The 26227-nt window shown below is 41.1% G+C and overlaps 1 protein-coding gene across 2 annotated transcripts in view; it reads left to right on the top strand.

Annotated features, from left to right (window-relative positions):
- Nucleotides 1–26227, top strand: part of STS (steroid sulfatase) — a 307980-nt gene that overhangs the window by 204188 nt on the left and 77565 nt on the right. For both annotated transcript variants that reach the window (XM_089652895.1, XM_089652894.1), the window contains one exon: nucleotides 8885–9006. In XM_089652895.1, coding sequence (XP_089509021.1) covers nucleotides 8885–9006 — 122 coding nt within the window. The remainder of the gene's footprint in view (nucleotides 1–8884; nucleotides 9007–26227) is intronic.

Raw genomic sequence — 26227 nt, 5'->3', positions numbered from 1 at the left:
GAGGGATGCCTTGAAAGAGAAGAAAAAAAGTTGGCACATGACGTGCATTGCCCACTGAACACCAGGAGGCATGGTCAATAAACTGGGTGTTGCTTTGGTTTGTATGACATGTAGTATAGAGGTTGGTGTCAGCAGCAGTAATGGTTACCTCTAGCATTGGCATGAGAGGCTGCAATAATATCCCCATTCTTTGGTGGTCTGTGTTAGTAATGCTACACTTCCAGCATTGGTGCACAGTCCAGGCTGTAATAAAAACCCTCACCACTGGTGTTTGGTGTCAGGCTAGACTGCAAAAGGAACCCCAATATTCATGGTGAGAGACTTGGTTAGGCTGTAATAGTAATCTCCAAGCATTGGTGGTCAGTAACAGGCTTAGGCAGTAATAAGAGCCAGTCCACCCCTAGCACTGGTTAGACAGTAGAAAGCTTAGGCTGTAAAAATAAACTCCTCCAGCACTGGTGGTCAATGGTAGGTTTAAACAGTAATATGAGCCCCCTCCATCATTAGTGGTCAGTTTCAGGCTTAAGCTGTAATAAGACCCCTCGCAGCATTAAGCATTAGTTGTCAGTGGCAGGCTTAGACTATGAAAAGACCCCCCCCCCTCCTCCAGCACTGGTGCTCAGTAGTTAGCTTACTTGATAAAATTCTGCTGCCTTAACCCACTGATGGCTGGGATTATACTGTCTGGTTTCTTTTAATGCTGGTGCCAGGACCTAGCACACCACTGGTATTCTGTGTATTACCAGCAGTCAGGGGTGGACTGACAACTCATGGGGCCCCCGGGCAATAGGGGATCATGGGGCCCTTGTGTCCTTGCCCAAACTCAAAAAAGACTATGAAAAAGGTACCAGGGGCATCTCATGAGGCCCCCTACTGACCCCCCGGGCAATAGGGGATCATGGGGCCCCTGTGTCCTTGCCCAAACTCAAAAAAGCCTATGAAAAAGTTACCAGGGGTATTTCATGGGGCCGCCTACTGACCCTGGGCCCTCGGGCAGTGCCCGGGTTTCCAAATGGTCAGTCCGCCCCTGCCGGCAGTGGTGGTATCCTGAGTGTACTGACCCCGCCTCTATTCCCCTCAGGATTCCCACTGCTCCTTGTATATCTCAACAGAGCAACAATGTTGATGGAGGAAAAAGCCACCATACAACAGGAAAAATGTCTGGTGAAACCAGAACCTGTGAATACATTTGCAGTCATTACCTAATCATTACACCTAAAGATGGCTCTTTAACAGCTGAGATCTGTACTTCAGTGAATTTCCAGAAAGTATAGCTCAATAGCACGATACATTCAGCAGTGAAGCTTCATTTAAATTGCAGAGCATTTCCAACAAAGGTATAAATCAATTAGTTATTTAAAAGTTGTTTAAATCTGAGAGCAACTTTTGTAACTTTGTAATCTATGTCTTCCTCTCAGCCAAGTGGTAAAAGAAAGCCAAGTACTTTAAAACATGACCTGCTTTACCCTCCCGTTTCAAAGTTAAGTTAATTTGTAGTTGAATTAGTTCATCAAAGTGCATTAGAGCATTTTCTTAGTATTCTAAATGTTAAGTTGCTATCAACAGCAGGGTCACTTTTAATTTTGTACTGGAGCATTGGAGCACCATCTGACAGACTGTTACTTTTGCCCAAGTGCATTGAAGAGGCACTCTAAAGCTTATGATTTATTGAATGCTTTTAGGAAACGTAACATAAAGGAAAAGCAAGCACATTATTCAGCTTCTTTTTTTTTCCATTTTTTTCAAATACCTCAGACATTATGCAGATAAATTCAAATCTTGTTACTTTATGTGACTCTGTTCATAATGTCATAGTCTTTTTCAGCTAAAATGTAAAATTCATCACCATGCATAAGAATTGATATTGAGTCAAAAGCTCAAGAATGCATTTCAGTCATACTACAGTGCAACCAAACATAGTGCATAGCAATCACAGAATCTCTACAATCAATTTTGTACATGGAAATGAATCAATAACTAGTGCCAGGACAAAACTATACATAATACTGAATTATGTGTGTTTGGAATTGAACTGTATTGTAAGTCTGTGAATTACAGACTTACCTGAGCTGAATCCATTGCAATTAATATATGGTGTTAATTTTAGTTTTACGCAAACTGTTAGACAGGGCCAAATTGTTTTGCAGGCTGGCTGGTAAGTGTTGCTAGGAAATCCTTTGTCCCTCCATGTGCACCTTACTGCTAAGGCTGCTTATAGGTTGGGATGTTTGCCATTTGTTGTGTAGTTGGCTAACTTGGATGCAGGGACGCAGTGGATGCCTTTGCTGTCATTTTGGTATAGCTGGGCGTCAAGTGCGTCCCTGTACCTTTAAGGAGGGATGGGCTCCTCCAGGAACACCTGCCATTAACCTATCCATGGATACATGTACTCCTCCTATGGAGTCTGTAGAAATTTTAGTTAGGTCCACAGTATACAGAGTACCCTTGATGCGGGACTGTGTCTTACACATGTATTTGCAAATTTGTGCAAACAAAATCCTCTGTTTTTAATGCAAACTGTTAGACAGGGCCAAATTGGTTGTTTTTCAGGCTGGCAGGAAAGTGTTGCTGATAAATCCTTTGTTTGCGATGTGCAGTGCCCCTCCATGTGCACCTTACTGCTAAGGTTGGGACAGTTGCCATTTTTTATGTTGTAAATTTTAGCAGTTTGTTGATGAGGTAGATTTACTGGTGAATGGTTTTGTACTTTCTGTAATGGTCAGTAATGGTCAGGGTCTACTAAAGGGCAAGTTCAAGTCACAGATGGGCTTATTCCTTGATAAGGCCCAAACGCTTTATGGGTAGCAATATAATTTTAGTATTTTTAGTGTTCAGTACTGTTAACACAAAATTCCAGAATGTGTCTCAATGAGGTATAGTAAAAGTGATGACAAAGATCTAATTAAACTTGAGAAGAAGATCCAGTTTTATTGGTCTTGTATGGTGGTCAATTGGCATTGACCAGCAACACAGTGGCATCTTGATTAATCCAGAAATTGTATTGTAAGTACATATTTAATTTCACATCAGCATACGATTCCTTAGTATGACATACACATACTGTACTTGTAGCATTAGTGACATTTTTAACAACAGGGGCATCCATTTGCCAGTTTGAGCTCACATTGGTTATAATAAACAGGTCTGCAGTATGGTTTATGCTATTAAAGAGGAACTGAATTCTGGAAGCTGTGCCAGAAAAAGCAGGCAGATAGTAAAGGGTTAGTTACCAACATTGCCTATGTTCTCCCAACTGATATTTTTCTCAATTTCTGACGTGCCAAGCTTTGTTTTGAATGTGTGGAGCTGGCCGTAGAGTCAGGCCTCATGTCAGTGTTATGACACAGTTATGACATCACCAGATCTCCTGACACCAGCACCAAGATGTAGCAGTGCCTTAGATTTCACACTGCAGTTACACAGCTATGAGCTTGTGAGGGTTCTTACAGTCCATGAGCACACTCATATACCAGGAGGCACCAATATATTTTTTAGAGATGTTCCAGACAACAGGTAGATTTTCAGGGTACTACTTAGGTACAATAAACATGTAGAGTATATTTATTCCTATAATATACTGTAGCAACTTTTTTAATTTCAATTCCACTTTATGTTGGCCACACACATGGCACTTTTGAAGACATATTAACCAACTTCAGCTAGAACAAAAAGTGAGGAAATATTTTCAATAGGGGAACAAACAACAATACACACCTGCTAGTGGTTCTAATCCTTTTCAATGCAATACAAACATTTAGATTTTTTTAGGTTGGAGGATAGAAAGTGTGTTACTGGGGTGTCATGGGGTAAAAATAAAGGAAAAAAGTAAAGCAAAATATGCAGCTACCACAACTAAGTACTAATAGGCTGCAACGTATTACATTTATGTTCTTGGGTTTAGATACACTTCAGCTTTTGCAAGTATCTTGGCACATATCTCATGATTTAGTTTGTAAATTCTTGAAATACCTCTATGTCCCCTAATTATCTGAATTCAACTATGCCTGCTGTTCTTGTCCATAATGTCCATTTCTCTTGAGAGATAAGGTAAGAATTAGAAGTGAAGTAATTACTTGAAGTGCCTAATTATATTTGTTTGTTAACTTTTATTGTGATAAGATTCAGCCACAGATAGGCTTAAATAGTGTGTAGCACACATTGTATGCACATAAAATTACTGTTTAAAGGTGAGCTTAAGTTAAATCTAGTTTGAGCCAATGTGAAATTACATTTTCTGGCACAAAAGGAGCATGGTACATGCTTAAATCCAAAACATGAAAACAGTGCAAGGATGCAAAATATATAACACTTTATTGTTTTTTCTAAGTACAGATAAAGTAGGGCCATAGTGTTCATGAAGGATGGGACATCCATTTGGGGAATGCTCATGTTGACTACAGTAGTAAAAAATGTGACTTTACCTGTCTTTAAATACTTTAATCTGAACTCCCGGAAGGTGCCTGTTAGATTGTAAGCTCTTATGAGCAGAGCCCACTTAACCCTCTTGTGTTTCATTGTATGGTAAGTGTACTGTCTCCCGTTAGATTGTAAAGCAATGCTCAAACTGTTGGCTTTATTTAAATATGTTTAATAATACTATTATAGTATTAATGATAATATTATACAAAGAACAAATCAATGCACCTCCATGGTACATGATATATCTTTAAGGATTCTTTTCAATACAGGCAATGCCAGTACCTAAATTGTATAGTTTTTACAGTACATCTTGTTGGAGGCAAACAGCCCAACCAATAAAGTGTTCTGCAGTGCAGATGGCTTGCTGATATTCAGAGAGAGTAAAGTGACAGAGGGATGAGTTCTTCTCGTTTTCAATCCAGTCGTAGAGTAGGGGTAGAGAGTAGACATGAAGGGAAAGTGAAACTGCAGCAGAAAAAGATCAGTTAGGGAAGGGTTATATCAGGATTAAATCATTCATATTATTGCTTTTGTGTGTCCCCCCTGGGGAGATTCACATACTACATTTGCCCTGGTGACAATTGTGTCTGTGGGAATTCTACAATTTTAAAATGGTCACAGGGACAGGGGGTGAAGAAGAATCTGTCAGTGGGAACATATGTTTCAGTGGAAACCATCTAAGAGGAGGTTTTCCCTTGCTTTGGAAAAATTTCTTCTAATTTCCTATTGTGTCTCTTGGACAAGAAGTGACAGTAAAGAAGGAAATCTGTCAGGTGTCAACCTTTCCAGACTGTTTGTATGTATATGTATATATATATATATATATATACAGTATATATATATATATAAGCTGCTTTACACACCCTGAGCACTCCTTTTCAACCATGGCATCTGCAGATCAAACAGTCAACTTTAATGGCTGTAAGGGATAGGAGGGTTTAATTCCACTTTAAATATACTGAGGTTCACTGTAAATGTTAAACTTACCGAAAACTGATATAATTGCTCTCGGGTTGACATCAATATGTTTATTGATAATATGACTGTATCTTTCTAGAACACTGCTAAATACCTTTTCTCATCAGCAGTATATAGCAGTCTTGTGACCTCTATCAGTGTATAGCTGAGCACTGGTTAAAGAGTTTTCATTCCCCTCTGATTGTCCTATGAGGCTGTATGACCCCTGGCACTCTTTCTAGACAGCACTGATTGGCCCTGTGCTGATCACATGCAGCCCCCCCCCCAAAAAAAAAAAACTCTCTTGCAATACACTCCAAACAGATCATGTGCAGACTTACCACTGCTGCCCTGTACTATGGCAGGTGGATTTGGAACAGTAAAAGAAGGGGAGGATTTGAAAGAACGGGATCAAATAGCCTTTTTACACAATTCAGAGGATTAACTCCTTAGGTTCCACAGTGAGTATTAGTAACTCTTTAAGACCATTAAAACAACAAAGTGTATTTTTGTGAAAGAGGTAATACAACAGATGGAGGTTTCATTGAGTGCCACTCAAGTGCCACTGATGGGAAGCCACCTTTGTTTTCACCATAATCTTGTGAAGTGGTAGAAAATTATGCTTGGAACTTGAGACCTTGATGATGTTGTCTCCCAGAGATAAAATCAGTACATCGAGGTTCAATTTATAATGTGGACACATACTAAAGGCTGTGGAGCTAAGGACATAGATTTTGGAATCTAATTTTTGTACTGAATTTCAGTGACGCCAGTCCAACATTGATAGTTTTCAGCATGAGGATTGCAGCAAGGAAACTAGTGTAAATACCACCGGTACCATAGGTTTCAGTAACTGTTAAGTACATTCTGCAGTAGAGGAATAATATGTACAACTGCTCATGAAATAGGCCTCTTTCAAATGAGTGGTCAGGGGGTGGTAGAAACAGGCAGCTGTCCATCCAAACTGAATATTAACCACTTGCCTACCGGGCACTTTTACCCCCTTCTTACCCAGATGAATTTTCAGCTTTCAGCGCTCTCATACTTTGGATGACAATTGCGCGATCATGCAACACTGTACCCAAACTAAATTTTTATCATTTTTTGAGACAAATAGTGCTTTCTTTTAGTGGTATTTGATCACCACAGGGGTTTTTATTTTTTGCTAAACAAACTAAAAGAGAGCAATTTTGAAAAAAAAAAGTTTCTTATTTTCTGTTATAAAGTTTTGCAAATAAGTAATTTTTTTCCTTCACTGATAGGCTGCACTGATGGGCACTGACGAGGAGTCACTGATGGGCACTGATAGGCTGCACTGATGGGACTGATGAGGCTGCGCTGATAGGTGGCACTGATGGGCACTGTTAGGTGGCACTGATAGGTGGCACTGATGGGCACTGATGTGCAACACTGATGGGCACTCTAGGTGGCACTGGTGGGCAACACTGGATGGCACTGATAGGTGGCAGTGATTGCCAGCACAGATGGGCACTGATGGGCACTATTGGCTGCACTGATGGGGTTACACTGATCACCAGGACACTGATGATCAGTACCCTGATGATCAGTGTAGATGTTCCCCAGCAAAATGCCGCTTACTGGCACTCCTTTCCTCACGCACTGAGTAGAGGATTGCCAATAACTGCCATTTCCTATTTACCTGGTGTTCAGCTGTCATTGGACACAGCTGGTCACATGGTAAAAGCAGCTGTGATTGGCCCGTTCCATAGCCATGTGATCAGCTATGGGGGCACCCGGGGGCGCAGTTCTGGGAGGATGTCCATAGACGCCCTCCCAGAACTAGCCGGCCGCGCTGTAGCTGTCTTTTGGCTACATTATGGTCGGGAACTAGTTAACAGCTGGATGAGGCTGTTCACATGCTGTGGCCACTTGGGCTGCAGAGTTTGAGAAATGGCACCACTTGTCAAACTCACTAATTCAGTAGGGCCATGCTGCAAGTGTGTGCTGCAACCATGTGATGCATGTGATTGCAGCATGGTAGTGCTACGTTATATGGTTAAATCAGGCAATATAGCACCTCCTCACTACCTGTCAAATGCCTTCTGAAAAGCACTATGATTGAAAGGAGAGAGCCTGAGATCAGTACAGCAGAGATTTCTGCAGATCCAGACCTGAAGTGAAGAATAGGTGCATGGCTTCTGGGGTTTGCAGTGTGCAGGCGCTAACAGAGGAAGAACCTGGCCAGGTAGCAGATTTGTGACAGGACATCTCCTAGGCAATGCTCTTCCACTAGAAATGAGCCTCCCTGTTGCACTGATCAACTCCTCAGGTTTTCTCCTTCCAGTTTTTGCAGCTCTCAAACCAGACCAGTGTGCCTTTCTGGGCTTATCAGCTTCCTTATGCCTCGTACACACTATAAGAAAATCATCCGAAAATTTCCGTACGAGGACCGATCGTCCGATAATCGGATCATTAGTACACAGCTTTTGAGAGCCGATCACGACAATTCGTACGACAATATCCGAAGAGACAAACGCAAAACTTTTTCTCATACAATACCAGATCGTACAATTTTCATTTAATCAGTACAGTAGTCTGAAAATACAATACAAATACAACGCAATACATGACATCACTTTCGAAATTCTTTTCTTTCATGGGAGAATTTTTGTATTTTAGTAACCTCTTCACTTTCGATGTGAGACTAGCAGACGAAAAAAAAACGGCTGATCATGTGTATGGGGCATTAGTGAGGAAGCTGTCAGGCTCAGAGAGGGATGCTGACAGTGGAGGCACTGAGGGCCAGATAGGCACAGCCAAAGGGCCCATTGTGGCCCTTGGGATGCAATTTGCTCAGGTCTGTTTTAAAAAATGTTTAACACTAATTACCTCATTTTCTAATGATTAAATATGATAGTAATCTTCTCTTGCTGTGCTGGGATCCTCTGCACTGAAAGCTTGCAGGGCAGGTCCTTGGTAAAACCAAAAAGCTCTAAGTTCAGAAGATGATGATCTAAGATTATTGTATGATAACATTTAATTTAATTTAGGATTTGGTATTCCAGAAATTCATAAATTCATCAAGTGTATTTCTGATTGCTTGATTCTTTGGAAATGTGCCTATAATTTGGAAAATATGAGATTTGTCAACAGCTGCCAGAAATTTACAGAAAAAGTGAATATTAGAAATGTGGCTCAGGTTAACAATGGAAATAGAGTGAGAAAGGTTTAATAGATCAGAAGGCAAAAATGAAGAATTATAGGTATTTTGTCTTAATTTTCTTATTCATTTATATCAGCAGCTTGTCCTGATAATCTGGAATATTTTATAAAGTGGCACTCGACTGACCCTGTTGGTACCAGATTATCAGAATTGTATTGCACTGGAAAGTAAGCTCTTGTCTATGAATTAATTACTGAGCCAAAAGCATTACATGACTTACACATGAGAGAAGTATGCAAATAAAATGAAATTATAGATGATAATGCAATATAAATGTATGCCTTACCTTTACCTAAGGGCTATAATTTTCACATGTTCTTGCAGAATTATTGATGGAATGGATCTGATGCCTTTGGTTCTGGGAAAAAGTGTCACATCCAACCATGAATTCCTGTTCCATTATTGTAATGCTTATTTAAACGCTGTACGGTGGAATCAGAGGAACAGTAAGTTAATTTTATTGCATTCTTTTTAAATATTTATGATATGCTAGCAACACTTTATATATATATAAAACATCAATCAATTTTGAAGTTCAGCTTTTTATGACAAAAATCTTATTAGGAAAAAATGTATTGAAAAGCGCAGTTCACAACAATATATTTTTAAAAATCCTGTTTTTTTTTTACCTTTTTATTTATGTGTGCCATTACAATACAATATTGACATTTATACCATAAGTCAGATACTGATAGCAATATTGTGTTTCAAATCCCAATGGGAGACATAAACAATAGAAAAAAACAGCAATTATCCATTGTGGTCATACACAGTTTACCAAATATTTCTGAGAGAACAAATGGGGGGTGGGATACTGTCAGCACCTGTGGTGATGAGCTCTTATTCCACAGCTTGGGGTTCCCCAGGGCGCAGAGTCTAAGCCCCAGCCTGCTTGTTCACCAGAGCCCCTGATGGTGGGGATGGACTTGGAGCAGGCTGGAACCAGGTCGTGGCCCCAAGGTACACCCAGCTGTGGTAGAAGAGACCGCTAGCGGGAGCAGGGTGCAATGGAAGTAGACTAGGAGATCCAGAAGACAAGCCGAAGTCGGGACAGGCGGAAGACAAGCAAGGTCAGGAACGACGCCTGGGTCGGTACACAGGTGGACGATGTAGGAGAGAAGTCAGGGACAAAGCCGGGGTCAGTACACAGAAACACTAGACCGGATACTTGGAAGAACACTGGGGAGCACAGACAACAAACGTTGCTCAGGCAATGTGGGACAGACTGAGCATATCTTAAATAGACAGGCAGACAAGGAGGCGGGCCAGGAAGTGATGAAAGTGAAGAACATAAAACCCAGGGAATAGCAGACGATGCCCATAGGTGAGCAGAGAGAGACACACACATGTGAAGGAAACACAAACAGCAAGGAGGTAAGACAAAGCAACAGGAGGCTGCAGGCTAACTTTTGACAGATACAAAAATACACAACCTCATGGACATGCTAATCCTCGAAACCCTTTTAAAAGTGAAAGAGGTTGAATAGCGATTATTTGTGTACATGTTGTGGGGTATAAAAGTTGACACTTAAACTGATGTTGTCTACCTTAGCAAACCAAGAAGACTTAGAGGGAGGTTGGACCTTCTTCACCATCAGTGGAATACAGGGTTTTGCTGTGTTTAATAGGTGGATGGTGAGAAGCTTTATATTTGGCAATATGTTTCGTGGGCAGATGTAATAGGCAGGCAGCAGGACCATGGCTTAGATCAACAGAAGTGAGGTGTTTAATTATGACATGCATCTCACTCCAGAATGATTGAATCTTCAGGCATTGCCAGAAAGTGTAGAGCTGGGTGCCTGTCTCCGTTCCACATCTCCAGCAGGTATTTGGAATTTGTTGGAAAAGTGGGTAAAAGAGAGCAGAGAAGAGAGAGGGCTGCTGAGGTATCAGTAAAAAAAGTAATCTTTGTAGTAGACAAAGGGGGTAAGGGGGTAACTACTTTCCCTGGGGTAAGGGGGGGTAGAAGTGTAAAGAAAGTGGGGGTGACATGGGCAAAAAAGATGCCAGAGGAAAGCCAGCCTAGGGGCAAACAGAGAGGCAGCTAAGAGGTGTGATTTTATGATGTGATGCCAAATTTTACACTTCCCCTCCCAAAGGCTGCCCTTCTAGTATTATGTTTACCTTTAGCCTTAATCAGCAATGTTCACTAGGTGGCCTGCTCAGACCTGAACAGACTTTTTCTCCAAAAATGGCTGCTTTGTACAGTACAATTGTGCCCCAACTCCATTCATTCTAATGGGAAAGCTGTCCTCATGGCTGCCTCAAGCAGTCATTTGGAGAACAATAGCAAAGCTACTCACTCTGCACAGAGTTTGCTTACTTCTGCAGTTGGTAGAGTTGGATATAGATGTCAGAAGCCTTATAGGCATGAAATCAGATTCTTAAGCCTTGCCAATCAAAAATATCAAACCTGCATTGATACTGCATTGTTTTGGGAACTATGTACGATTTTGCATGAGTTTACACAATGCACACGAAGCACATTTTTACGCTTGCGGTGCTGTTACCCTATAATAAGACTAGGATGAATACCAAAGAATCCCCCTGGGACTTTTAAGGCAGACAAAAATGTAAAGTAGAAATATCTAAAAGACAAATGTCAATCTTTATTGTGTAAACATATCTTGTTAAAAAAAAAAAGAGACCTAATTGGTCCATAAAATCATGTTGCAATATGGATCACTTAAGAATGTACAAACAACTCAATAATGATACAGAGTACATATACCCTGGAATACTTAGATACACCAAAGGAAACTGTCGAAGAGATATGTAACTTGGTTAGTTGGAGTGTAGTCTTCAAATAAATCCTGACATGTTTTGGAAAATCATTCCTTCTTCAGGGAGAAATTAGGTATAACAACATTACAATACAGCAGGTAAAGCATCCGTAAAGTACAAAAATTGTTTGGAAAAGAGTTATTACATAATAGGGCAGTAAAAACAGAAAATTACATGTATATGCTCCTCTTACACACGGGCAGACTGACCATTTGGAAACTCGGGCACTGCCCAAGGGCCCGAGGTCAGTAGGGGGGCCTATGAGATGCCCCTGGTACCTTTTTTATAGGCTTTGAGTTTGGGCAAGGAAACAGGGGCCCCATGATCCGCTATTGCCCGGGGTCTCATGAGTTTTCAGTCCGCCCCTGCTCTTACAATAAAATTTACACTTATATCCTCTATATCTATAGTAGACCCACAGGCCTTGAGTATGGTAACAATGCACTGAGAAGTGCCTGTGTGAGTGGTTGCCTGACAACCACTCACACAGGCCCCATGGGAGGAATGCCCCCAGGCCATCCAAATCACCACAAGGATGCTATGAGCTCCAGCACTGAGAATCCAAGGAATCTATGAATGATATGTATGAATACAGTACAGTAATTGTACATAAGTAGAAGAGAGTATATAAAGTAGAGCCATTACCAATGGGTAAAGCCAGACATACTGCTGTAGGTTCAAATATGTACAGTATAAATAGGGGGAAGAAAAGAGACAATAAGTAAATAATGTGGGGGTCTAGACTAGGTAGGCCACAAGGCATATATCCCATATAGGGAAAATGTATAAGGAAAATGTATGGGGAAAATGCATATGAATCCACCTGTACCTAATATATTCAGTGGTTGGAATCGGGATGCTAGCCAGAAACACGGGCATGATATGGTGTCCATATTCGGATCCCCCGGCATTAGTGGTGAGCAGTGTCACCCCTCCCCTTAGGGCACAATGACATCATGCATTGCTGTGCCACCGACACGCACAGGATTGCATAATGCAGATGGAGAAGGGTTCATGTACAGAGGAGGGGCACAGAGTCACAGGCCACTCTGAAGGGCGTGACCATGAGAGCCAACTCCCTCCATGGCACAGTCAGTAACAATGGCCCCCACCCAACCCAGACAGGGGTGATGGGGGCCTAGGCGTGTGGGGCAGTGAGGAAAAGGCCACTGCAGATACCCCCAGCACCACCCTGTGGTCGGATGGCAAACAGCAGCCCTGTCCAGCAAAAAGCATAACAAAGAAATAAAAGTTTGTAAATAACAGTCATTCAAATGACAACTATAGATAGCAAAAATGCCAAAAATTAGCATATACAAGCATGGAAATTGATGGAGCATAAATTTGCATATATAAAGTAAAGTCATAGTCCACTCAGACAATAATAATAGGTTTACCCTCTCTCTAGATGTAAAGATGCTGTTACCATATAAATTTTTACTCATGTAATATATTCAATACATATTATATATATATGATATCTGGGAATATATTTAAACCATTGATTGTATTTATCCACATATTATACCACTTCACCACTTCAGGGTACCCAACTGGGTGACTGTGACTCTTTCTACTTCAAAGACCTAGCCATTGCTTTGTTTGCATCTCTTTATATTTCATTTTTAAGTCTGTACACAATAATGACTATTATAGCTTTTTAACTAATGGTAGCAGGCTTTCTAGCATCAAAGTTTCACTATGTACTGTATTTATATCAAGAACAATTTAACAAATGTTCATAATTTCTTAAATGTTTATCTGACAGGCTGAAAAACACAAATCAAAACGTGAAATTATGATTTATACCTCAATTCTAACTAATTCTAGTTTCCTTTTTAAAATTTATACAATTATGAGCTGATATTTAATACCGCAATTTGCATATATTTTACACCATTTAAAGCAGGGTGCTTCCTTGCTTCTGTGTGCAGGACATGCTGGGCTGTCTAATAAGAAAGTCCAGCACCAGCTCTGCATTTGTTTACTGCTGCTGAAAACTGGCAGTTTAGATGGCACAATTTTTACTAGTAGTTGGGGCTGTAGATGTATTCCTCCTTTGAAGATTTCAGCCAACTCAATCAACTATGTGTGCAGTCTGAAATATTAATATCCTAGCCCCTATCAACAGCATTAGAACCATGAAGTTCCAGGCATGTGTTAGCTATCAGTGGGCACTGTTGACTTTGCAAAGGAATTTTTGCTTTGTAAGGGAATATTTCCTTCAGAAAATCAACCCCTTACTGTTCAATCCAAATGCAATCCAAATGTCTTGGCTGCAGCTCTGAAAATAGCAGCCTGAACCTGTTTCAATTATTACAAACTTTTTGGGGATTAAAAATGGATGTGCATTCACAACCTATTTTTATATGTGAAAAAGTTTAAATATTTAAGCATATTTTATTTCAGTAATATTCTGTATATCTCAGATGTAACAGCCCAAACAAGTTTGAAAGTATTAGCAACAAAATCATTTCTTTGTTGCTTCATCACAAAATGCTTGACCCCCACAGAAATTTAGGGACATCAGAACATCAGGGACATCAGACTGTAACACCAATTTTGTTGTCTCAACCTATTTAAAAATCCCCATTATAGTTTTTTTATTCACTTTAGCCATTTTAGTGCTCTGTCCAATCTGAAATCTGAGCCATAAGGGTGTCCATTTGTTGAACAGGCCATAAGCGATTGCATTGCATTCATTTTCCTATGGCTGTCACATGGATTAAAGATGACCAATTTTCCCTATCATTTTTGTAGCCTGAAATGCTTTCATTTGTTTCAAAAGCAGTCATTACACCTTCGGGAAATGTTTTCCTCAAGATCTTAGATGTTCTTATAGAGTTATTTAGCTCAAGAATGTTTACCCCTTTTCTCCTGTCATCTGTCAGAAACTGCAAAAAGTGAAAAAATATAATCATAGGTATATAAGAACTTAACTGTGAAAACCTGCAGGTCACAATGTACTGGCGGTAGTTGATAGAATTCTGTAAAGAAAAAAATAAAATAAAATAAAACTTATGGCAAGATAATAAACCTTATTATGTCACAGTACAAGGAATTGTAATGTGCAGTAACCCATGGCAGCTAGTTATCCTTTCAATCTCTTGAGTTTAGAGCAGTTAGGGGAATGGAAAATAACTGATGGTTGTCCTTTAAACTATTCCATTTTTTTCTATGTGTCTAAACAAAAACAAGTGCAAAATCTTTTTTTTTCCTGTAAACATGTACACAGATTTGTGCAAGGATCGTACACTGCATCATAACCTCATCATTTTGCAAACCAAATATAAATGGTATATAGTACCTCCCAACCTTTTAAGATGAGAGAGTGAAAATCTTTTTAGCACTGAATTTTTAGGAAAAGGACACCCAATTGCTTATTGCATTACATAACGCACAATGAATAAAAAAAAGTTTTGATACTTCTGTGCACAATAGCAGATGTTCTCTTGGCTTTCTGACTCCTCATTGACTCAGAGACATTGGCTCCTGCTGTTGTCAATCACAGCCAGTGAGAAGTAGGGGGGATGGCACCAGGCTACTCTGTTTGTCAATAGACACACAAAGCGGGGTTTGGGACTACACATGCACGAGTACCTCCAGAGCAAGTGGCTCACTATTGGGGCATTTGCCTACCAGGACTGTCTTAAAGTGACAGGCACTTGGTCCCCTGTTCAGGGATTCCTCCAGGCAGCCAGATAAATGAGTATCTAGGGTCTGGGATGGTACATTTTGACAGCTGGCTAGCTCTCCAAGAAGAGGATTTTTGTCTATAGACTTATACATAGTCTCAGGAAGTTGTCCTCAGTTACTATACCCTTGGGCATCCCATACACCCCTTACCCCATCCAAGTTACAATCCCTTAATAAATTCACAAAAACAAACTCAAACACTGGTTTTCTATCTCCTGGATGCAAGTTTGTGTGGAAAATGTGTGTTGCCTGGCTATGCAGGACTAAAGGAGGACGCAAACTTCAGCGACTCCTAAGGGGGTAGTGCTACATGTTTATAAAAAAAAAAACATAAATGTTTAACCACTTCCCACCCACCATATAGTCCAATGACGGGTGCAAGGTGGTTCTCTTGTTCTGGGAGGATGTCATATGACGTCCTCCCATTCTCACCGCGCATGCTCGGCTCAGGGAGCGTGCAGCGTGGCGAACGGTGGTGCGCTGTGTCCTTTGGACACAGCGGATCACCGATCACGGAAAGAGCGGAAGATATTGGCTCGGTCATGTGATCAGCTGGGTCCAATCACAGCTGATCACATGTAAACAGGGAAATGCCGGTTATCGGCATTTCTCTCCTCTCGAGCTGTCACGCTGACAGCTGGAGAGGAGAGCCGGTAATCAACTTTTCCGCGGAGGGGACATGTACACTGATCATCAGGGCACTGCCCTGATGATCAGTGTAGCCCCAGCAGTGCCACCTGTCAGTGTCCATCAGTGCCTTGTGTCAGTGCCTCGTGCCAGTGCCCATCAGTGCCAGATCAATACCACATATCAGTGCCTACCAGTGCACATCAATGCCACATATCAGTGCCCATCTGAGCTGCCTTTCAGTGCCACCCGTCAGTGCCACCTAGCAATGCCAATCAGTGCCAGTTAGTGCTGCCTATCAGTGCCAGTCAATGCCATGTATTAGTGCTGCCTTTCAGTGCCCATCAGTGATGCCTGTCAATGCCACCTACCAGTGCCTCCTCCTCAGTGCCCATCAGTGCCACCTATCAGTGTCCATCAGTGCAGCCTATCAGTGCCCACCACTGCAGCCTCATTAGCACATATCAGTGAAGGAGAAAAATCACTTATTTAAAACATTTTATAACAAAAACTAAGAAAAAACTTTTTTTTCTAACATTTTCAGTGGTTTTTGGTTTGTTTAAGAAAAAATAAAAAACCCAGAGGTGATTAAATACCACCAAAAGAAAGCTCTATCTGTCACAAAAGAATGATAAAAATTTCATATGGGTACAGTGTTGCATGGTCGCGCAATTGTCATTCAAAGTGCGACAGCGCTGAAAGCTGGAAATTGGCCTGGGCAGGAAGGGGGTATAAGTGCCCTGTAGGCTAGTGGTTAAAGAAATGGTGTAGAGAAAGAGTTGGGTGGGAGATGTAGCTAGAGACTGGAACAGATCTGAGGCGAGAGCAATTGGATGCAGCTGCTGTTTAGCAAACAGTTTTCCACCTGGTTCCTTCAATCCACGTGTTCATCAGGAACCAGCAGCAATTTGCGCAGTATATGTCCATTTGTGTATGGGGTGACCAGTCCATGTTTTAGAGGGTTGGGAAAGATACCAGAAGAGAGGGAGAGATTGAAGATGTGAGTTAGAAAGTGCAGAGCAAAGCAAGGCATAACAAGAGGTTGAATGTAGTTGCAAAGGTTAGATGGGCCTTAGGTAAAAGTGTAGCAACCTCTTCTGTGGTAACTTCTGTGGGTCAAAAGAGGAAAGTATTGAATTAATTGGAAGACCTAGCATGCTAGGTAGAGGAGATATTGGGGCAGTAGCGATCCCATCACAATTTGCATCAATATTGTTTTTTAATTGATTAACAACTTCCTGGTTGGTGAATTAGCTAGTGATGGAGGTAATGAGTGGCAAAGTAAAGAGTTAAAGGTAAAAAATTAAATGAGAGTGGATGAGAGAATGGTAATCAGACTGATGAAATAGGACTGTTTGGCAGCACAGAGGAAGGAATTGTATTTTAGGAGGGAAGATTTATATAGGGTGAAGTTTTGCAGGGATTTAGTTTTTGAACCAGAGTCACTCAGGATCACAACTGTGCCTTTGAAACTTCTGGCATCATCTGTTTACCAATGTTATAGTTGTCTCATCTTAATTCTGTGTCTACTGAGGGAAGCAATTGTGTCCAGAGAATGTGAGAGTGAGCCTTGGACATAACTGGCCAACTCAGGGCAGGACAGGAGTGAGATTTTGTCAAAGAGGCAGTTGGATGGAGAATAGAGAAGAGAATATTTGAACTGGAAAAGGTTTATATGGGCAACAATTTTCTAGTTTGAGGAAAAGAGGGTTGAAGACAGGAAGACCATGAAACTAATGAGGTTGTGATCAGAGAGAGGAAAGGTTGCCAGGAGTTAAGAGGTCAAGGGGGTTGCCATCAGAGTGAATAGGAGTGTGTATTCCTTATGTGAGGTCAAAAGTTTGTTAAATTGATCAGTTAAGAGGTAGACAGGTAGCTAGCATTAACAGGCATGTTACAGTCACCAAGTATGATAGTAATCATTTAAAGGAGAAACAGTAGTATATCCGGGTAGAGAAGTCATCAAAGAAGTGTGCTAGTGGTCCCAAAGGCCAATAAATCCCAGCCTTCCTCCAAAACACTAGAGACAAAAAATAAATGCAATGAGCTTAAAAATAGGAGAGGGGTAGAGAGGGAGGTATAGGAATAGCTTGAAAAGTGATTTGTGAGTCCAGTGAAGGCCACCAAGTGAAAGGGCAGTTGGAGCTGTAGAGTTGGATTCCTGAAGCCAAGTTTCAGTAACAGCCAGAATGTTAAAAGAGCTGGAGTTAAAAAAGTTATGGACAAAGGTGAGCTTGCTACAGGCAGAGGTGGCATTCCAGAGGGCACATGAGAAAAGGCTGGGTTTTGGGATCAGGGAATAGAAATTAGAGTTTGTGCGTTGTGCGTTTCTGCAGCAGCTCCTCTCCCAGCTCTCAGAGGCTTAGCTGAGAGCAGCGAGAGGCATTAGCTTCTGCTGCTGTCAGTTAAAACCTGTGAGCAGTGAGTGAGGGCCAAGCATGGCTGTGTGTTTGAATAGATGCAAACAGCTAGGCTCGGGAGTGAGCCCATACAAGTACCCATCATAGGAAGCAGCTTCCTATGGTGAGCGCTCAGCAGAGGGGATGAGCCAGGAGCGCTGATGGAGGAGCTGAAAAGAGGAGGATCAGAGCTGCTTTGTGCAAAACCACTGCACACAGCAGGTAAGTATAACATGTTTATTATTTTAACGAAGAAATCACCAAAGTGTGTTTAGTGCAGTACTGTATACCACCCAACAACTATACTAAACTTCAGCTTGAATAAAAACCAGATCAGACTAGGCTCAAAGAGGACTACCAAACTAACTACCACTGCAGATGTTATTGATAAAATCAATACATTTATGTTCTATATGTTTTATGATCAAACTCTTCTTTGTGTTTGGGAAGACAGCAGAAAATTCAGTGAACCTAAGGTGAAGGCATGCAGTGGACATGTGCACAATGTTTTTAAATGTATTTTTCAAAGAATGCAGTGAAGTGCTGTGAAAAAAGGTAGCTCTAACAATGACTGACTAGAACAACAACTGCCTGATGTGCTCTAACCACCTCAAGATAAAAGTTATAACCTAAGCAAAAAAGTTAAAGGACCCCAATTAATAAAAAAAGTATAAGGCAAAGAGTAACATATACATCACTCTAGCAGTGTTATACAGCACAAAACCACAAACAATATGAGAAATAAAGTGTTCTCATCTAAGTGTAACAGTCCAACTTTCCATTTTTTGTCATTCACGTGACATGTGTTGTTACAGTCACCCTAAAATGTGAGGTAGGTCACATTCCCTTTAGAAACCTCACTCACTGTAAGGCAATTCCTTGAAAGTTCGACTGTTACACTTTGATGAGGACAATTTATTCATCTTTTGCACTGTTTTATCACTCGGTGGTGAAGGGTGGTTTCCTTTTTTCCTTGTCTCTTGTTTTTTGTTTTATGCTGTATAGCTCTGCTAGAGTGATTTGTATTTACTCTTTGTTTGTCTTATACAGTAGTTTTATGTGATGTAGTTATGTGTAGTAACTGGCTGACATCAAGGTTGATTCACTAATCCTCCAAGAGCGTGTGGTATAGTAATCTATATTTATTTTTATAATAAAAAAGTAGCCCTCTCATCCTATCCTCATCAACTCTTTTCTACCCTTAATTCCTTACCCCACCCCCCACTGCCTCCACCTACCAACTTACTTACAGCACAGGAGATTGCCAGTCATTTCAAGAAGAAGATTGCCACAATTTGTGATGAGATCTCCAGTGTCAAGCTTCCTCCTACAACCAACATAGCAGGCCCAACACCACACTCAACACTCTCCTCCTTCGACCCTGTTACCACCGAGGAAGTTACCGAACTCCTTTCCAAGGCCCACTTCACCACCTGTCCCCTGGATCCTGTCCCCTCATGACTCTTGCAGCCTCCTTCCTGCTCTATCCTAAACTCTCTAACCCACATCTTCAACCTCTCACTCTCCATGGGCACCTTCCCTCCCCGCTCAAACATGCACTGGTTACCCCCATACTAAAAAAGCCCTCGTTGGACCCCACCTGTTTGAATAACATAAGACTCATCTCCCTGTTCCCATTTGCCTCCAAGTTTCTCGAGCTCCTTGTTCACAACCGTATGAACTGCTACCTCACCGACAACAACCTTCTTGATTGCCGACAGTCTGGCTTCCGCCCACAACATTCCACTGAAACTGCCCTACTAAAACTCACTAACGACCTACTAACTGCTAAAACCAATGGCCATTACTCCATACTCATACTCCTTGACCTTTCCGCTGCCTTTGACACAGTCAACCACCTGCTCCTCCTCAGTAAATTCCATTCCATCATCCTCCGTGACTCTGCTCTCTCCTGTGTTCTCTTACCTTTCTCAGCACACTTTCAGTGTTGCATACAACTCCTCCTCCTCTGCTCCTCTCCCTCTTTCTGTTGGAGTACCCCAAGGTTCTGTCCTTGGGCCCCTCCTTTTCTCTCTCTACACCTCCTCCCTGGGCCAACTGATAACCTCCCATGGCTTCCAATACCACCTCTATGCTGATGACACCCAGATCTATCTCTCCACTCCCCAGCTCACCCCCTCAATCTCCTCACATATCACAAATCTACTAAGCGATATATCAGCATGGATGTCACATCACTACCTTAAACTCAATCTTTCCAAAACTGAGCTTGTAATATTTCCTCCCCCCCAATCCCCTACTCATGACTTTACCGTTAAGATCAACAGCACAAACATTGGTCCCTCCCCTCATGACAGGGTGCTAGGCGTAATCCTAGACTCTGACCTCTCCTTTGGGCCCCACATCCCATCACTGGATAAATCCTACAAAACAACTTATCAACGCCTTGGTTTTATCCCGCCTTGATGACTGCAACTCCCTCCTCACCGTCTACCGTTACACAGGCTATCCCCCTTCGGTCTAGTATAAATGCTGCTGCTAGACTCATACACCTTACCAACTAATCAGCGACTGCTGCCCCTCTCTGCCAATCCCTTCACTGGCTTCCACTAACCCAACATATTAAATTCAAAATTCTAACCACAGCTTACAAAGCCATCCACAACACTGCCCCTAGCTACATCTCCAGCCTCATCCACAGATATTGCCCGAATCACCCACTCCACTCCTCCCAAGATATCTTCCTCTCTAGCTCCCTCATCACCTCCTCCCATTCTCACCTCCAGAACTTCTCCAGATCCTCTCCCATCCTCTGGAACTCCCTACCACAGTATGTCCAATAAGCCCCCACCCTGTCTGTCTTTTGGCAATCCTTGAAAACTCACTTCTTCAGGGAAGCCTACACCACCTACACCTAAGAACTGTATTTGAATCACCTCCACCAGATCATCCCCCGCAGCTATCACTTTTTATATCACCTCCCCCTTCCTTTGGATTGTAAGCTCCACGAGCAGGACCCTCATATTCCTTCTGTTCTGAAATGTATTGTAATTGTACAGTCTCCCTTATATTGTAAAGCGCTGTGCAAACTGTTGACACTATATAAATCCTTTATAATAATAATAATAATGTGTCGACAATTGAAGAATTAGCTATTAATCAGTTGTTGCAGACAGATATCAGTCCTTAAAAGGACAGCCTTCAGAATAGGTACATATAGAAATCTTTCCTTTGCAGGGTAGTTAGAATAGGGCTTAGAATGGTAGTGGGAGCAGGTTTAAGCTTAGCTTTAGCATTTTACTAGACCTTTACTTTAAAGTCCCCGAAAGAAAGCCATAATAGCACATATCCACATACTATTAACCACTTGCCTACCAGGCACTTATACCCCCTTCCTTACCAGGCCAATTTTCAGCTTTCAGCGCTGCCGCACTTTGATTGACAATTGCGCGGTCATGCAACATTGTACCCATATGAAATTTTGATCATTTTTTTCTCACAAATAGAGCTTTCTTTTGGTGGTATTTAATCGCCACTGGGCGCTTTACTTTTTGCGCTATAAATTAAAAAACTGCAAAAAATTTGAAAAAAAAAAAAAGTTTATTTGTTTCTTTTATAAAATTTTTCAAACAGGTATTTTTTCTCCTTCACTGATTTGCGTTGATGAGGCGGTACTGATGGGCACTGATAGGCGGCACTGATGGGCACTGATAGGCGGCACTGATGGGCACTGATAGGCAGCACTAAAGGGCACTGATAGGCAGTACTAATGAGGTGGCACGGATAGGCGGCACTGATAGACAGCACTAATTAGGGGTCACGGATAGGCGGCACTGATATGCAGCACTGATAGGCGGCACTGATAGGTGACACTGATGATGGGTACTGATAGACGGCACTGACTGGCATCACTTCTGGGCACTGACTGGCGGCACTGACTGGCACAACCCCTGGGCACTGACTGGTGGCACTGACTGGCAGCACTGCTGGGCTGCACTGGTGGGTGGCACTGGTGGGCAGCACTGGTGGGTGGGCACAGGTGGGTGGCACTGGTGGGCACAGGTGGGTGGCACTGGTGGGCACAGGTGGGTGGGCACAGGTGGGTGGCACTGCTGGGCACATGTAGGTGGCACTTCTGGGCACAGGTAGGTGGCACTGCAGAGTGGCACAGGTGGGTGCACTGCTGGGCACAGGTGGGGGCACTGCTGGGCACAGGTGGGGGCACTGCTGGGAACGGGTGGGCGGGGCTAGTGGGCGCACTGCTGGGCGGAACTTGCGGGTGTCACTGCTGGGCACCGATCATCAGGGCACTGATCATCAGTGCCCTGATGATCGGTGCCGATCCCCGCTCTGACAACTGCCGGTTCTCGGCAGTACTTTCCTCACGATCTGACAGCGTGAGGAAAGTGCAGCCGAGAACCGGCACTTGCATTTCCCTGTGATCAGCGTGTCATTGGACACCGCTGATCACGTGGTAAAAGGCCGGTGGGATCGGCCTTTCACCACATCACGTGATCAGCTGTGTCCGTAGGACACAGCGATCACGGAGATTGCCGGGTGCGCGCCCCCTGGGGCGCGCAGGAGAGCGCGTTCTGGGAGGACGTCATATGACGTCCACTCAGAACTGGCCGGCCGCGGTGAAGCCGTCATTCGGCTATGCGCGGTCGGCAAGAGGTTAAGTGGGGAATGACAGAATTGTGAACAAAAAATATTAGGTTTTATTATGCATATGTTTTTTTATATCCTAGATTAGAGTTCTATTTTTGTGAGTAATATTTAGTGCATACAGTAATATACACATTCCAAAAAACTATGTATGTATTGTTACCAACATACAGTAACTATCACATAACATGGAATAACAAACATTATTTCACTTATACTCATGGGTTCCAACTTGCTTGGGGTAGCAGTAGGGTGACACTGAGGCATTAGGAGATGCTGGTTCCATATACAATGTTTGTGTATAATGCTAAAAAATTTATATCTTTGCAAATGTAGGAATTGGAAGACTATATAATAAAACTGCTTTAATTGATGTTGACTCTATATTGTTAATGTGCCATCTAAAATTCTGAATTCCAATAATAATATTAGTTTTGTTCTTGCTTAATAGTAAAAAATATATTTAATAACTGACAGATACTGGCAGGTAAGCTAACAGTGATACATTCAGGTCAGTGTATTTATTAAAAGCTGTACCTGCCGGTGGTGATATAAAATATTGATATTTTTGGCTATACACCTTTTGCATCTTTAAAGTAATACTGGGTTTGAACTTTTATACATTTATTTCTTTCTTAGAAATGGCAAGCATGCACACCATGCGCAAGCAAAAGAGATAATCATATTAAAGATGGAAGGGAATGCTACTTATAATACATAAGTCAGAATATGTATCTGTTGTTACCTTATTGAAATTCAATTAAAAATAAATAGGATAGGAAAAATTCCCAGTAATAATGACAATATGAGAGTAGGAGTGGGACAAAAAGTACAGAGGAGGTCAGGATATGTAATGATTCATAAAAGTACAAAAACTATTAGATAAGTGTACTGATATTTATGGTAAGTAACTGTATTGAACCTAACTTTCACTGCTACTATTTCAGGTCAATCTAAACCTAATTTTTTTTTATATGTGTAACTTCCATTGATTAGGGTCCTTTTTGGCACTTCCTGTTAATGGGAGACAACGGTTTATCAATTATGCTCATGTGTTGTCACCTTGTCACATGCATCCCTTTTGGTGACTGCAAGTGGTCATGCTCTCATAGTATGGCATGGTCATCAGTGCTTTGCTCCTTTGCAGTTTTAATTGAATAAACAAAGATTTTCTCCTTCAAATGGTAATCACTATTGAGTATTTTAATGAAGTACATACTGTAGATATCAAATGGCTATTTTATAGTATAGTATGAAAGGGCTGAAACATTAGTGTGACATGACCCTACTTATTGAACACAATACCCATAATTACCAGCCAGAAAAACAACACACTGTTAGTCAGCAAGTTGCAATCTAGGGTGCTAATCAAATTGTGCTTTTGAAAAAAATGAATGCTTCATTAATTATAATTATTTACTTTTTTAGTTTCCTATGGTAGTTACGTGACAATACAGTCTCATTCATGTTCTTATTCATAATGCGTGTTACATAACACCCAGATGGGGAATCACATTCCTTGTCTGTTTACGCTGCAGGGTAGTTTTGTGGCCACACCTCTCCACCATCCGTCAACATCGCCATTGAAACTGCTGGGAAAAATGTAAGTTGGTAATGGTTGCAAGGTTACAAAAATGCAGAAAGAAAAGATGAACTTGTGAGTTGCCAGACTATGCGCAGCAATATTCAAAATCAGCAAATGTTATTACAAAATACAAACTATTCCCTAAAACCTATGTGATTAAAATGTATACATCATGCAAAGTTGTGTAAGTTCAAAGCCTCTCTTTAACCAATACCGATAGGTGTATAACCTCCCCCCCCGGCGGTATTCCCGAGTGTAGCTCGGGGTTAACTTCAGTACCAGAAGCGGTAACCCTCGGGATTAAATAGTATGGGATCCTCCTGCGCTCATGGGAATAACTGACACAATACAGCTGCTGTCACTTTAACTAATACCAATAAGTGCAAGAAATAAACATAAAATTAGTGAAGCGCTTGTATCTCATGAATACAATCATGTGTCTCCATAAAGTATAATAGTAAATCAAAGTGACCACGATATATATTAAAAATATGTGAACTCCCTCTAGTGGATAGAAAAAATAATGTCAACCGAAATGACTATAATGGCTAAATATCACACATTAAGAACCTAAATAAGTAGTGCATAAATCAGATATACTAAACAAAGTATATATACATGAAAACAGAATAATTGGCCACATACAATGGTGTCTAAATCAAACATAACTAATATATGCCATAAGTGAAAAAGACAATATCAAAGGTGAAAAAATATTCCATGCATGTGACTGTGCTTTAAGCTGGAACACACACGTGATCTCCACTTCTAAGTGCAAGTACTCTCCTTCAAATGGCAGCAATGCCTGCTCACCTCCCTTCCTCGACCCACACAGGGCCTCAAAGCAGTTACCACCTCAGTGGTGTATTCCTCTGGCAGACTCCTTAATCCTCCTCCTCTCTTATGCAACTCATAAAAAGACAAGAAAGCCTTCCATAGTGTAGTAAGTTTTAATAGGCAAAGTAAAAAGTGACAAAGTAAACCACTCACATGCTCCTTTCCATAAACAAGCGTTTTTCCCAGCCTGTGGGTAGATATGCATGCACCTGGGGGAATCCAATATGGCCACTGTGTCCGGACATACGTCACCAGGAAGTAGACAAACCGACGCGTTGCGTCACGTGCGTCGTGACTTCATCAGGGTACCGCCCCCTGGTGACTCAATGGTATTTATAGAGAAAAAAAAAAAAAAACAAAAAAAAACCTAATTGGATTCTATTGTGAGGGCGGGCATACGGTGGACATCTTATTGAAGTCCTGCACTCACATATCACATACATGAATCTATCCCATATATGAATTCTAGTGCTGGGTACGAATCTCCCTATATCATATTCAAGATATATCTATGTGGGAAAAGAACGGATGATAAATATAAACCTATATAAACCACATCTACAACTAAATAAATGCACTGTTATCGAATCATGAACTTTATTAATCATAAAAATGTTAAAACCATTACTCATAATGGGCTTCCTTATTAGATAGATATATATATCCTAAATGAACTGAAAAAAAAAAAAAAATTATAATAGTAAAAATAAAAATAATAATAAATATGAAAAAAAAAAAACAAAAAAAAAAAAATTATAATAATAAAAATAAAAATAAAAATAATAATAAATATGAAAAAAAAAACAAAAAAAAAAAACAAAAAAAAAAAAAACGGTCATTCGGATAAATGCTCAAAGAGCTCGTTAGATGTCAATTTTAAAAGGAGAATTAAAATTAAAATTAAATAAAGTGGCATGCACAAATACCAATAGCTTGGGTTTACAAAAAATACATTCGTCATATTAACAAAATTAAAAAATACAATAAATAAGTTAATATTACCAGAGATAATTTATATATAAATTATTATTACCAGATCAATCTTTTAACATTTAAAATACACATTTTTAAAAATCGCTAATAAAACAGTTGAGATCAAACTCAATATTAAGG

Source organism: Staurois parvus, unplaced genomic scaffold (genome assembly GCF_062004578.1).
Source record: "Staurois parvus isolate SC_StPar_1 unplaced genomic scaffold, SC_StPar_1.0 ptg000695l, whole genome shotgun sequence".
Taxonomy (NCBI): domain Eukaryota; kingdom Metazoa; phylum Chordata; class Amphibia; order Anura; family Ranidae; genus Staurois; species Staurois parvus.
Note: the sequence above shows the minus strand (reverse complement) of the source record. Positions and strands in the feature narration are given on the sequence as shown.